Raw genomic sequence first — 12,530 nt, forward strand, 5'->3', positions numbered from 1 at the left:
CAAACTCTTCTGTTTGGCATTTAAAACCCTTCACAGTATGAATCCAAACTCCCTTCCAGAATCATTATAAACTTCTCCTCTTTATACGCAGTATAGTCCCAACAAATGCCCTATTCGTGGTTCCAGATGTACAATATGCCATCTGCCATTTCTGTGCCTTTGCCTTCATACCTAGCATGTTATCCCTCATCTCTACCTCTTAGGATTCCTAGCTTCTTTTAATCAGCTCAGGAAAGAAATAAGTACTTACTGAGTGCCTACTAGGTACCAGACACTATGCCAAGTGCTTTATAAATATTATCTTATTTGATACTTTGGGAAGAAATATTATTATCCTCAGTTTACAGCTGAGGAAAATGAGGCAGACAAAGGTTAAATGACTTCTGACTCCAAGTCCAGCAGTGATGAAGGTCTCAGGTATATCAACAATCAGTTGTTGAATGAATTGGCCAGAGAATGTATAGAGGTATTTGAGCTAGCTCAGTAAGAAGAGAGATGAAATAATTTATTAGAACAGATTAGACAGCATTTTGCTGATAAATGAATTCCTGCTTGAAACCCTCACACAGAGGACTTTCAGGACACCCTGTTTTCATTAAAGTTTTGAAGGATAGTGCTAAGTGGATGTCAAACCAGATGAGTCATTAAGAACATAAACCCAATGTGTGTGTGTGTGTGTGTGTGTGTGTGTGTGTGTGTGTGTGTGTGTAAGACAGTGCACAGGATAATGGAATTGAAAAGTATAAGTATTTATTAGTGCATACACTGTGCCAAGAATTGTGTTAAGTGCTGAGGACACCAATGGTGACTTTCCCTCTTCTCAAAGAGCTTACAATCTAACTGGGAGAGACAATATATAAATGAGAGTTCATGTTCATTTGATGGCAGATGGAAAGATGAGGTAATACTTCAATTCTGGCACAAAAAAACCCCAAGGCTAATGTCATAGTCCTGAGAACTTTGGGTTGCAATAGTGGGGTGGTTGGTCTCTGACCGAAAGGATAGTAGTGTCTTACGAGACTACTGTCTGCACTCCCCAAAAGTTCACCATAGAGGGACCATTCAGTGTGCTGAAAGTTGTCCTCACTTTCTCCCAACGTTACAAGAACATCAGTAAGACCCTCTGGCTGTCTACCTGTCATCTCTTATTCTTGCCTATCACACTAATTAATTAATTAGATTATTAATATTCACTAATTTATTACATCTTTTCTTAACATGTAACCCTTGATGATTTTTTTACTTCTCTTTTGCAAAGTTCTTAACCGATTATATGTTGCAAACTTTCCATATCCTTTGTGTCCTGCTCGATTTCCTTCCTCTGCAAAACTCATGTTTAATCCTTTAGATGCAGATGTATTCTATGCTTTGCTTCCATACTATAATATTGGTAGAATGTTAGCATTGGAAAGATGGATCTGAGTTTTCATGGCAAACTTGGGATCAGCAAAGGAGTTTTACCACATCTAAAAGCAATCTGGCTTACATTCCCCCTCCTGGTCCACTTTAGGTCAATTTATTGCCCATTTGCCCTCTGTCCTAGTTATATACACCATGGGCAAGCTGTATCTGATGTTCATTCAAATGCATATTAAAATCTGGGCAATGGAAATTCTTCATCCACTTGTTCTTTTGTGTGTGGATGGGAATGCCAAAATCCTTTGAGTCATTACTTGCTTCTTCCAAATGTCAAATGAAAAGTTTGTGTCATCTACTCTGCTTTTGTAGCCTATAACCACTTAATAATTCTCCATTATTCTGGGATTTGATACAATCAGCACTATGCCATCCACCAATAAAAGCAACTAGGGGATATTGAATTGCATGCTGCCATGGGGAGAAGGGGTGTGGGGAAGGGGGGAGGAGAGGGAGGGGAGAAAATTTGGAACTCAAGGGATTGTGGAGCAGAATGTTGTAAACTAAAAGTAAATAAATAAAGTTTAAAAAATTTTTAAAAGAGCACCTAGGGGATGTTCATATATATTAGTCTCCATCCTTGAGATGAAGACGAAAACATTGATGGATATATCTCTATTTTTCATTTCATAAGGGAAAATGAGACCTCTTTAGAATCAATGAAAGAAGAGCTTCAAGGAAGAAATAAAGAGGATAAAGTATCCAAAGAAATAGAGGGGAATCTTAATATGCTTTGAGATTCTGGAAAGTAGAAAAATGAGACCCAGGGGAGGAAGGGAAGAAAAGCCACTGAACATTTGAAATGGAGAAATAGTTATGAGACTTTTCCTGTGAATGGGGGGAGCTGGAGACTTTAAGCAGGAGTAATCACTTATCCTCCAAGAATTGATGGTGTGGATGCACAGGCAATCAGAAGAAAACCAATCCCATAAGAGTCAGAGGAAGAAGAGATACATGATTGCTCCCTGTTGAAGGGTACTGAGGCAACTGTTTATTGGCCTTGCAAAAATAACAGAGAGGTCTTCCCTGGATATGTATCTGGGTCACAGCAGAAATCTCATAAGCTTCATTAAATCTGATGGCAATGAGCTCCTTCTGATATTACTCAGGCAGCATCAGTTCCTTGGTCATGGAGTCTTTTTTAGTTTTTTTTTCTGTATCTTTCATACCCTACTCAGCACCCTGAACATAGTAGGGCCTTAAATGTTTGTGGAATTGAATTCTTGGAGGAACCAATGACAACTCCAGAAAGGACCTGAAAAAGTATCTCTAAGAGTTATGAAGTGTAAGACAAGTCCCAGAAGCCCTTGGGGACACAGGTGATATTTTTATCATTGCTGCTGTTCAAAGGTAGCAAATTTGGAAAGGAAGCCAAGGCCTAAGAATGAGTTTTGGTTCCTCTTAGTTTGGCTCATGCATTACAGAATGGGAAAGTTGTGATTGCTAATATACTTGGCAAGGGCACATGATAGCCTTCTTCAGGCCTCAGCAACAAAAAGAAAGATAAATAACAATTCAAGGTAGTACACCCCAAATGTCAAATTAAAAGTTTGTGTCATCTACTCTGCTTTTGTAGCCTATAAACACTTAACCTTGGCCCATTGATCCTACTGAAATACTAATGACTGCTGATTTACATATTCAAATCATAGAGTAAATAGCATCATAGAGCATCTCTATAACTAAGTCTTATCAACAATATCTATTTGGATGTATGTATATGTCTAACACCAGGAAATGGCTTTTCATACACCTAGGTTCTGAAGAATGAAGTAAAGTATATCATCAAGGTAATATGATTTTTTAAAAAATCAAGATGAGCTAGTTAGTAGAAAGATTGAGGTACAAATGGGATCCACTGGTATCCAAGAGCTGTATCCCATGGGAGGATATGGGAAAAAGTTGTCCAGGATGAGTAGGCATGGATGAACTGCAATCTGCATCATTGGAGGGAATATTCACATTGATGTGAATGCATTCGTTTGGGCATTTCATTATATCCTAGTTTAAGTTAATATGGCAATCTTCTCCTTCCCGTTCCTTCCATCTATCCTTCCCAGCCTCCTTTCTCACATCTATATAGGCACCCATCCATTTCAACATTATGGCATGGTGTTCTCTTTGTCTGACAAAAATCAACTTCCTCAACACAAATGTTAGTGCAGCAGGGAAGGCAATGCATCAGACCTATGAATGTGGGAAAGCTGTAGTTATAGCAGTGTTTTTTCCCCCCAGGAAAGTATCTCAGTGTTCCTGTCCACACTCAAGTTTTATGCAGGCATTTCAATGAGAGGAAGTACAACTATGGTTGACATATTTCAGTATAGCAAAATATACTCATCCAGAGGGAAGGAGTCAGATTTTTTATTGTGATAAGACAATGTGGTTCAGTGATTTGGGTTCCTGGGCATTTTTTTTCTTTCCCTGTTATCTTTCTAGTATGCCACTCCAAATGGCACTCAGGAGAGCCTGTGTTCTAAGGGAGTTTTTATGTCCATGGCCCCATTTATTAAAGCCCCATAAAGCCCAAGACTAGGTAATATGTTAGGAAGCAGCCAAGATAAATCTGTGGCTTCTAGGTGGCATGGTGAAGAGAGCACTGGCCCTGGAATCAGGAGGACCTGAGTTCAAATCTGGCCTCAGACACTTAACACTTACTAGTTGTGTGACTTTGGACAACTCACTTAACCCCAATTGCCCTGCCTTCCCCCTCCAAAAAAAAAAATTAAAAATTTTTTTAAAAAGTGTATATCTGATCTGTGATCTTAAAGTCAAAAATTCCAATTTGTGGGTGGGATTATTCACAGTCCCCACTTCTACCAAGGTACAAAACTGTCCCCAGGGTCATCTAGGCTGGTATCAGTATGTCATACTAAGAGCTTAGTCATACTAAGAGCTTGCTTGTATCATCCAAAGCCGTCACAAACCCATGTGAAAGACAACTAACCAAGTGCTTAGAGACTCAATTACATTTTTATTCTCCATAATCTTCACAAGGTGTAAGGAAGTCCAGGTCAGACTGGCCCTTTCTTCCATTCTGCCTCTGGCTCTTAGTCATATATTCTGGGATCTGATGAGTCTAAACTTTGATAAGGAACCATGGATTATAGTATTATATGGGGGTGGGGGACTAATAGGACCGGCCTCCCAAACACATTCCCATTCAAGATAGAGGTTAATAATAAAAACATTTATATAAAATTTTAATGTTTGCAAATTATCTCATTTTAACCTCACAACGACCCTAGAAAGTGGGTATTACTCCATTTTATAGATGAAAAGACTGAGTCATTCAGAGGTTAAGTGACTTGCCCAGGGTCACACAGATGGTAAGTATCTGAGGCTTCATTTGAACTCAGGACTTCTTTATACCAAATCCAGCACTCTATCCATTTTGTTACCTAGCTACCTCTTCCAAATCAATCCTCCCTTATGTCATCTCTAATGTGAAAAGCAATGGACAGAGAAGAACACTGGACTGGGAGTCAGGATAGACCTGAGCTGTGTGACCCTGGGCAAGTCACTTAATCTCTTTCAGCTTCAGTGTCTTCATTTGTAAGATGGAGATAATAACAGTACCTTCCTCTCAAGATTGTTGTGAGGATCAAATGAGATATCATATGTGAAATTTTCATTAAATAAATGCAATGGATTATTATGGTGACTACCATTCTTTCTCTCCCCACACAGTGACTCTGTACTCACTTTTTCTAGGCTCCCTACAAGCTTTCTCCTTCTGAATCACACTCTCTCTTTAGCCTTTTCTCTTCAGAATTCCATGTGCTCAGGTACCAAGTTTCCACTGCTATATCTTTCATTAACACCAGTGACAAAAAAATATATATAACTTTACATTTTTTTAGCATTCATTTTTCTTATTTTGAGTTCTTCCCTCAATTTGTCCCCTACCCATTGAGAAGGCAAGCAATATGATTCCCATATATATGTGAAGTCATGCAAAATATACTTTCACATTAGCCGTCTTGCAGACGTGGGTGGGTTAAGTTTGCCCTTCTTAAGCATTAAAATGTTAAATAGCACAAGACCAAGCATGAAAGGCCTTTCACTTTCCTCACCTCAATCTATCCTCAGAACATTCCCAGAGAGATAACAAAGGTTGTTGCCCCATTTGACAGATCAGAACACTGAGGTACTAGGAATGTAAGACACTAGAACATGAGGGCAGAGATTGCTTCATTTTTCAGTTGTATCTCCAGCACCTACCACAGTGTCTGGCCCAAACTGGTCATCTAGATAAGTTGCTTGCTGATTGATCAGTTAATTGCCTGAAAAGATGAGTGGGTTGCTTAGGGTCAATAACCAGTCATCAATGAAGCCAGGATCATGCATCCGGGCCTCCAGACTCTCTTTTCATCTATGCCAAGAGTTCCTAGGTGAACAGAAAAGAGAGACTGTTTGAACCACATCTCCCTTTTTCTCAGGCACCTCCCAGACCATTCTCTCTAACACTTTCCTCCAACCCATGAGTTAAGAAAACCGAGCAGATGGCAGACTCATGTTTATTTTCCTTCACAATGATCCTTTAAAAAGTCTATAATTTTGTTCTTCCACACCTAAATTGAGGATAAGACCCACGTTTCTATGACTACTGTATGAGGCGGCAGCCACTTACTCTTGGAAGGGAACAGGAAACAAAGAAGAGGATCCAGGGAATCATTAACCAGCCCCAAGATAAGGCAACTCATTACCAGACTACAATAGATTACATGACTGTTCAGCCTCAGAAAGAGCCTTAGAAAGCATGTGCTCTAGAGATGTCAAGTATATGTTCCATTATACTCCTGAGTGTGCCAAGAAATAGATTAAAATATAATTGAAATATATTTAACAAGATAAATAAGAATACAGATAGCAAAACATAGATGATACTAGGTTTTAAAGTCAAGTCCATATGTGGCTCATAAGGATCTGTATGTACGGGCTAGTGACCCTTGTTTCTATGTGAATTGGACACCATTGATCTAGACCAGTAGTGGGAACCTGTGGCCCAGAGGCTGTAAATGCAAGCACGAGCAGCTTTCCGGAGGACTGCTGCTGTGAACAGCTTTCAAGGTTCTGATTACATAGCATAGTGAACACTCTAGTTATTCAATTAAAAAAATGAGAGCAAAACATTCACAGAAAATCAAGATACAGCATTCACAATGATACAACTTATCACAGAAAATCAAAATACAGAATTCACAATGACATAATAACTCAACAACTTATCACTAAAATGGCCACATAGTTTTCACCAAAGTGGTCACATAGTTTGGAACAAAGTACAATCATTTAGTCAATCAATCACTTAGTAACTCAATCATTCAATCATAAAGTACAAAAGGTCAAAGTCCTCCACCCATGGGGCACACTAAGTTACAAATCAGTCACTATTCGATCATTAGTCACTATTCATTCATCAGTTAAAGTTCAGTCATTAGTCACTATTCAGTACCCTCTTAAGGGGTAGTAGGAAATACACAGTCCATCCACTCCTCAGTCACAAGTAAATCACAATTTCATCACTACTCAGTACCCACGGGGAGGTCTTTTCATCTTGACTTGGGGCAGGCTTGCAGCTTCCATGGCTCCTCTTTCATGGTCCCAGCTTTTGCCTGAATCTAACCAACTGCCACCTGAGTTCAAAGGCATACAGCTCCCAGTTCCTTGTCTGGCTCTCCATGCAGTTCCTGCTCCACATTGGAGCTCACAGTGTCCAGTCCATCTCAAATCCTTCACAGTCTCTGTTCCTGGGAAGACAAGGTTTAACAAAGTCACAAGAACATTCGTGCACATTAGCAAAGTCACAACAACATTTGTACAGAATACCAACACCACAGTCATGCTTCCTCAGTCTTCAGCAGCTCCAGCTGGTCCTTGTAATTCCTTAGCAGCTCTGGCTGGCCCTCGGAAGTCTTCAGCAGCTTCATTCTCAAAATCAAAATCACTTTCTGCCATTCTCAAAATCAAAATCACTTTCTGCCATTCTCAAAATAAAAATCACTTTGCCACCGAAGTTCCAGTCCAGCAGCTGCAGTGCAGACTTCAGGTGTTCGTCCCAAGAAACTCTGACTTTCCCAGCTGGGGTCTTTCCTCATATACAGTATTGCTTCTCCCTGTTCAGCCCCTTCCTGTCACATCAGCAACAGGGGTTCATACCTTCTGTTTCTTTAACAGAGGATTAATTTGAAACTAGGTGCTAAGTACCTCTTAGCTTTCCAATACAAAGGTATCTTCAAATTTCATTACCATTACATGTGCTAGGCACTTTCTACAAATATTATCTCATTTGGTCTCTGCAACAACCCTGGGAGGTAGATGCTATTATTATTCCCATTTTACAGTTGAGGAAATGGAGTGTCTGAGGTTAGATCTGAATTCAAGTCTTGCTTACTCCAGGCTCACTGTGCCCCAAAAAGCATCCAGAGTAGAGAAGGTCCAAGGGCCAGCATTAGATGCCTGGGTGGTGAAGGATTCATACCTAGTTAGATCTGCTGAAAGGACTTTAGCCTGGAGCCTAGATGACTTAGGGGGAGCCATAATGAATGATCCTGGGTTTTGAAAGTCTACAACTTGGTAGAGGGCTTAGAATTATTCTGTCCGGTCACAGAAGGAGGAACTAGGAGTAATGGGGGAAAGATGCAAAAAAGTAAACTTAGTCTTGATGTAAAAAAAAAACCCTAACCATTAGAGTGATCCCCAAATGGACTGGATCATCTTGGGAAGATGTTCTCTGAGCATTGGAGGAGGGGTGGAGAGAGGGCTGTGTTGGGGCCAACTTATCTACCTCATCAATTAGCAAAGCTACAAATCAGGACTTGGTTGATAATTCATTTGTAACTAAGGCCCATGTATTTTGGGGGACTGCACCCCCACATGTAGGGTGTCATTGTTTGGCACAAAGAGAGACAGAATAAATAGCTCTAGAATTCAATCTACCATTTTTCACAACTGTTTAAGAAAAACTTGCTTTGGTCAGGAGAGACAATGTAGGGAGGAATTTCCTGTATTCACTCCTGAAGGCTAACCTCATAGAACCATACCTTCCTCTCTCTAGTTCTGTCTTTATTTACCAAATCTGAAGATGGTATGGAAATGAAAAAGTAACTAGACAAAAACCAGGCGCTCCCACAGCATTGGGATTGATCACCAAAATGCCCTTTGTACTAATGGAGTTACTAATTGACACCTGGGTGGTTCTGCTGGGTGGAGTAACTGCTGCTGCATCAGAAGGATTCAGAAAGCCTTACTCTAGTGTGTTTGCTTCTTTTGGAGGTCTTCCTTAAACATTCCCTAGGAGTGCTCTGTTTTAAATGGATTCTTACATTTTTGTTACTGTTGTTCAGTCCTTTTTAAGTCTATTCTGACTCTTTGTGACCCCTATTAACCAAAAACAAATGAATGAATGAATAATCAAATAAATTGTCACAAGTCCCTGAGATGTGCATTACAACTGGATTTATTATAAGAGAAATGAACATATATGTATTTCTGGAAAATTTGGCAACTCAAGAAGACAAGTTAAGTTGGCTTCAGAGCAACACCACATTTCAATGATACTAGAGTGGTTTGCCATTTCCTTCTCCAGCTCATTTTACAGGTAAGGAAACTGAGGCAAACAGGGTTAAGCGACTTGTCCAGGGTCATACAGCTGGTAAGTCTCTGAGGCTGGATTTGAACTCGGGAAGATCAGTCCTTCCTGACTCTAGGCCCAGCACTCTATCCACTGTGCCACCTAGCACTCTTATGTCATATCAAAGAAGTTGCCGTGTTCCTGACTGCCAAGGGGGCAAGCTGACTTTCCCAGAGCAGACCTCATCATCCATCTAAATCCATCATCCAACTAAGATTACTCCCCTGGATAAAAGCCCATCTTAGAAATCACTGGGGGATAGAAATAAGCAAAAAACAAAAACAAAAACCTGTGAGAGACCTCAGAGTAGGGAATCCACTATCTCTCCAGGGAGACCATTCTGTTGAGGTTTGGGGTTTAGGGGTGTTAGGGACCCCCAAATATTGACATGCTGGGTCCTGCCGAATGAACTGTTCTCCAGCCTTCTCTCAGCCAAAGTAAAGCAAAGTTTATAAAGATTCACCATATTGGGTAGACTCTTAAGGAGCCAAAGTATTTGTTTTGCTTGTATTGACAATCTGACACAGAGTGAGTCAGTATATTGGGAGGCAGTAGTAGATACACAGGAAAGTTAGCTATTGTATGGAGGATAAACTGAACGGAAGCGAGGTTGAACCGTTTTTGACAATGCCCCAAAAGGCTCCTTTCCCGGCTCTCGCTCCTGGTCCCAGGGCTCTCCTCCGCCCATTGGCTTTTCCACATTCCTTTGCCACGCCCACTAGGACGGGGCAACAAACTACATTTCCCATGAGGCCACGCGCTGCCCCGTCTTGCTAAATCCTCCATTCCCTTTGCAGGAGGCTGTTCTCAATTCGCCTGTGGAAAGATGTATAGCAGATCTCGGCTCCCGGGGAGATGTGAAGCTCAGAATTTCTTTCTCAATGTCAAAACGTATATTTCTCTTAAACTTCTTCATCATCAGTCCTTTAAGCCGCCTCGCTAGCGCCTGTTTTGTGCAGGCATCTGCCGCGACCACCTTCGCTCACGGTCCGGCTGCTGTGAGGCCCCCTCCGGGGTCCTGCAGATGTCATTGGCGGATGACCGGAGTCGCCAGATCCTCCGGAGCCGCGTTTGCCGCGATCATGACTTCGGGCTGTGCGGGACTCGCCGCCGCCGCCCGCCTCCTGGCGCGCCCCTTCCTCTGTGAGTGCGAGCCCCCGCCTCCTGCCCGCGCCCGGGGTCCCGCGGCCCCCTCCGTGCCCGGCCGGCCTGCTAGGGGAGGCCAGGCCGCAGCCTGCGAGGGCGCCCAGACCAGAGGAGGCGGAGGCGGCCACGGGGCTGGGGGAGGGGGCGGGGTGTCGGGCGCTGGGCCCACTCCGGGAACCCGAGCACCTGCGTGCCGCTAGAGGCCTGGGTGGACCCTGGATCTGGGGGAGGAGGGGGCCCCGAGCCGGGTCCGGTTAAGCGCCTCCTGTGTGCTCGGCCGGGCTAAGGCCGGGGCAGGCCTTGCCCTAGTGGAGTTTCAGTCTGATTGGGACAGGCTCGCTGCCCGCTCGGACCGGGTCGGACCGAGTCAGGGAGGCAGCCCAGACGGCGTGCCCCGCCTGCGTCCCGGGTTCGAGCGAGGAAGGGAGCGCGTATGAGGCTACTGCAAAGGCGGTCTCCCAGGCCTGGCCCCAGCCTGGCCGTGGGGGTCCTAGTGGGTGTTAGGGGTGGCAGCTCCACGTCCAGCCGGGGTGACATCAGCAGGAAGAGGGAAGTTTGGGAATAGATGTGCAGTGGACCCTCGGAGGAAGAGAGAAGAGCTACTGCTGGACAGGTCGTCCGAGACCACCCCCATAAAGGGGACACGGGAATCCGTGGGAGCTGCTGAAGTCACCAAACACAATGCGAGGGGGGCAGAAGGGAAGAGGGCCTTGGGGGACCCTGGACGAGGGTCTGGTGCGGGGGGCTTAGAGAGTTTGGACCGTCCTCATCCGCAGGGAGCCCTGGGGCAGAATTTGGGGTGAACGGGACCCTGGGGTGCCCTGGGGCTGGAGCCAGGTGTGGCCTGATTCTGAGCACGGGAGACCTTGGTGGGCAATGAATTGGTCCCTCGGGCAAGGGAGAGGATTGTATCATTGGCCTGGGGATCTGCCTTTGGGGATTGTGGTGGAGGTGATGGTGGGAGGAGGTGACAGTGGAGAGGAGCTCAGAGTTTGGCTCTCCAGGGGTTAGGACTGAGGATTCCGGGTATGGAGGTGGACAGAGAGAATCCCGGGGGTGCAAGTGTTTTGGATTGGGACTCTAGACTTGAGGTTTGAGTCAGACTTTAGCCCTGGGGTCTGTAGGTCCTTTGGAATCAGGGGAGTGAGGGTGGGAGATTCTTTTAAGGAACTCTGCCCCCTGGGCTCTGCACCTGGATATCAGGCAAACAGGCTTTTATTAAATACTTACCCTGTGCCAAGTGCTGTGTTAAGCTTTGGGGGATGGAGAGGCAAAAATATTCCCTGCCCCCCCCCCAGGAGTTCCCATTCTAATTAGGGGAGGGGAGACACCATGTAAATCAGTTGCTACCTAATATATGCACACACATATATGTATACATATGTGTGTATGTATGATACATGCACACATATATAAACACATGTATGTATACACACATGCACATAGGGATGGGAGCTTTCCGGAGATGGAACTTGTTTTTGGAAGTTGAAGGAGTGAGAGGTAATCTATTTTAGAGGAAGACACTTGTTCTCTTTAGTCAGGCACAGGATAATTTGGCCTAGGAGAGAATGGTAATTGGACAAGAGGGTGATAACTGTAGGTAGCAGGAGGGAAGACCACCCGGAGTGGGGAACAGAAGGTGAGGATTGAGGTATAGGAGGAGGGTGGAAGGAGTTTTCTGTCCTCATCTCTGCCTGGGATTTCTCAAAAGGCCCATAATGCTACTAGCCTGGAGGGAATTCGGGTTCTCAGTCTGTGAAGACATAATGACCAGCTAGTTTTTTCCCAGTGGGAAGTTGTTCCTTGGCTCTCCACATAGAATTCCAGTGCCCAGTGAGGTCAGTTTGATCTGGTTCTGGGCAGCCAAGTGTGTGGACCTTTTAAAATACTCACATCATTGTAAAGATTGAAGATTTGGGCCTTGTCTTCAATGGAAAAGGCCACAGAATTAACACAAAGCTTCTCTAAGCTGTAAAATGATGAGGTTGGATTCTTGGATAGCCATTTTTCTGAAGGAGGTGAAGATTGAGTTTACTAAGTCTCATTTTTCTCTTTATATTCTGGCCAAGGACATATTGCCTTCCTTATACATTTTTATTTTGACATGCTAGAGGTTTTTGTTTTTGTTAGTATGAGTTAAAATTTTTTTAGGATGCCTCAGGGTATGATAGGTGTTAGCACTAAAGACCCAAGGGGATTTCACCATTTTGTGTGTGCAATGCAGGCTCTTTGGCTTTCTATTTATGGCACTTTCTGTGTTGAATGTTAACAGTTTTGCAATAGTGGTTTTAATGAAAAAATTATCAGTGTCTTTCAGGACATTGCACTCTAG

General features: G+C 43.5%; 1 protein-coding gene across 2 annotated transcripts in view; it reads left to right on the forward strand.

The window, feature by feature from the left end:
* The first annotated feature begins 9,918 nt into the window (after nt 1-9,918).
* The window catches only part of SUCLG1 (succinate-CoA ligase GDP/ADP-forming subunit alpha), a 47,263-nt gene continuing 44,651 nt past the window's right edge, over nt 9,919-12,530 (forward strand). For both annotated transcript variants that reach the window (XM_069065842.1, XM_069065851.1), the window contains exon 1: nt 9,919-10,195. In XM_069065842.1, the coding sequence (XP_068921943.1) occupies nt 9,934-10,195 (262 nt within the window). In that variant the 5' untranslated portion in view covers nt 9,919-9,933. The remainder of the gene's footprint in view (nt 10,196-12,530) is intronic.

The sequence above is a fragment of the Petaurus breviceps genome, unplaced genomic scaffold, assembly GCF_028583685.1.
Source record: "Petaurus breviceps papuanus isolate PSGF00001 unplaced genomic scaffold, PetGlider_PUasm1.0 139, whole genome shotgun sequence".
Classification (NCBI taxonomy): domain Eukaryota; kingdom Metazoa; phylum Chordata; class Mammalia; order Diprotodontia; family Petauridae; genus Petaurus; species Petaurus breviceps.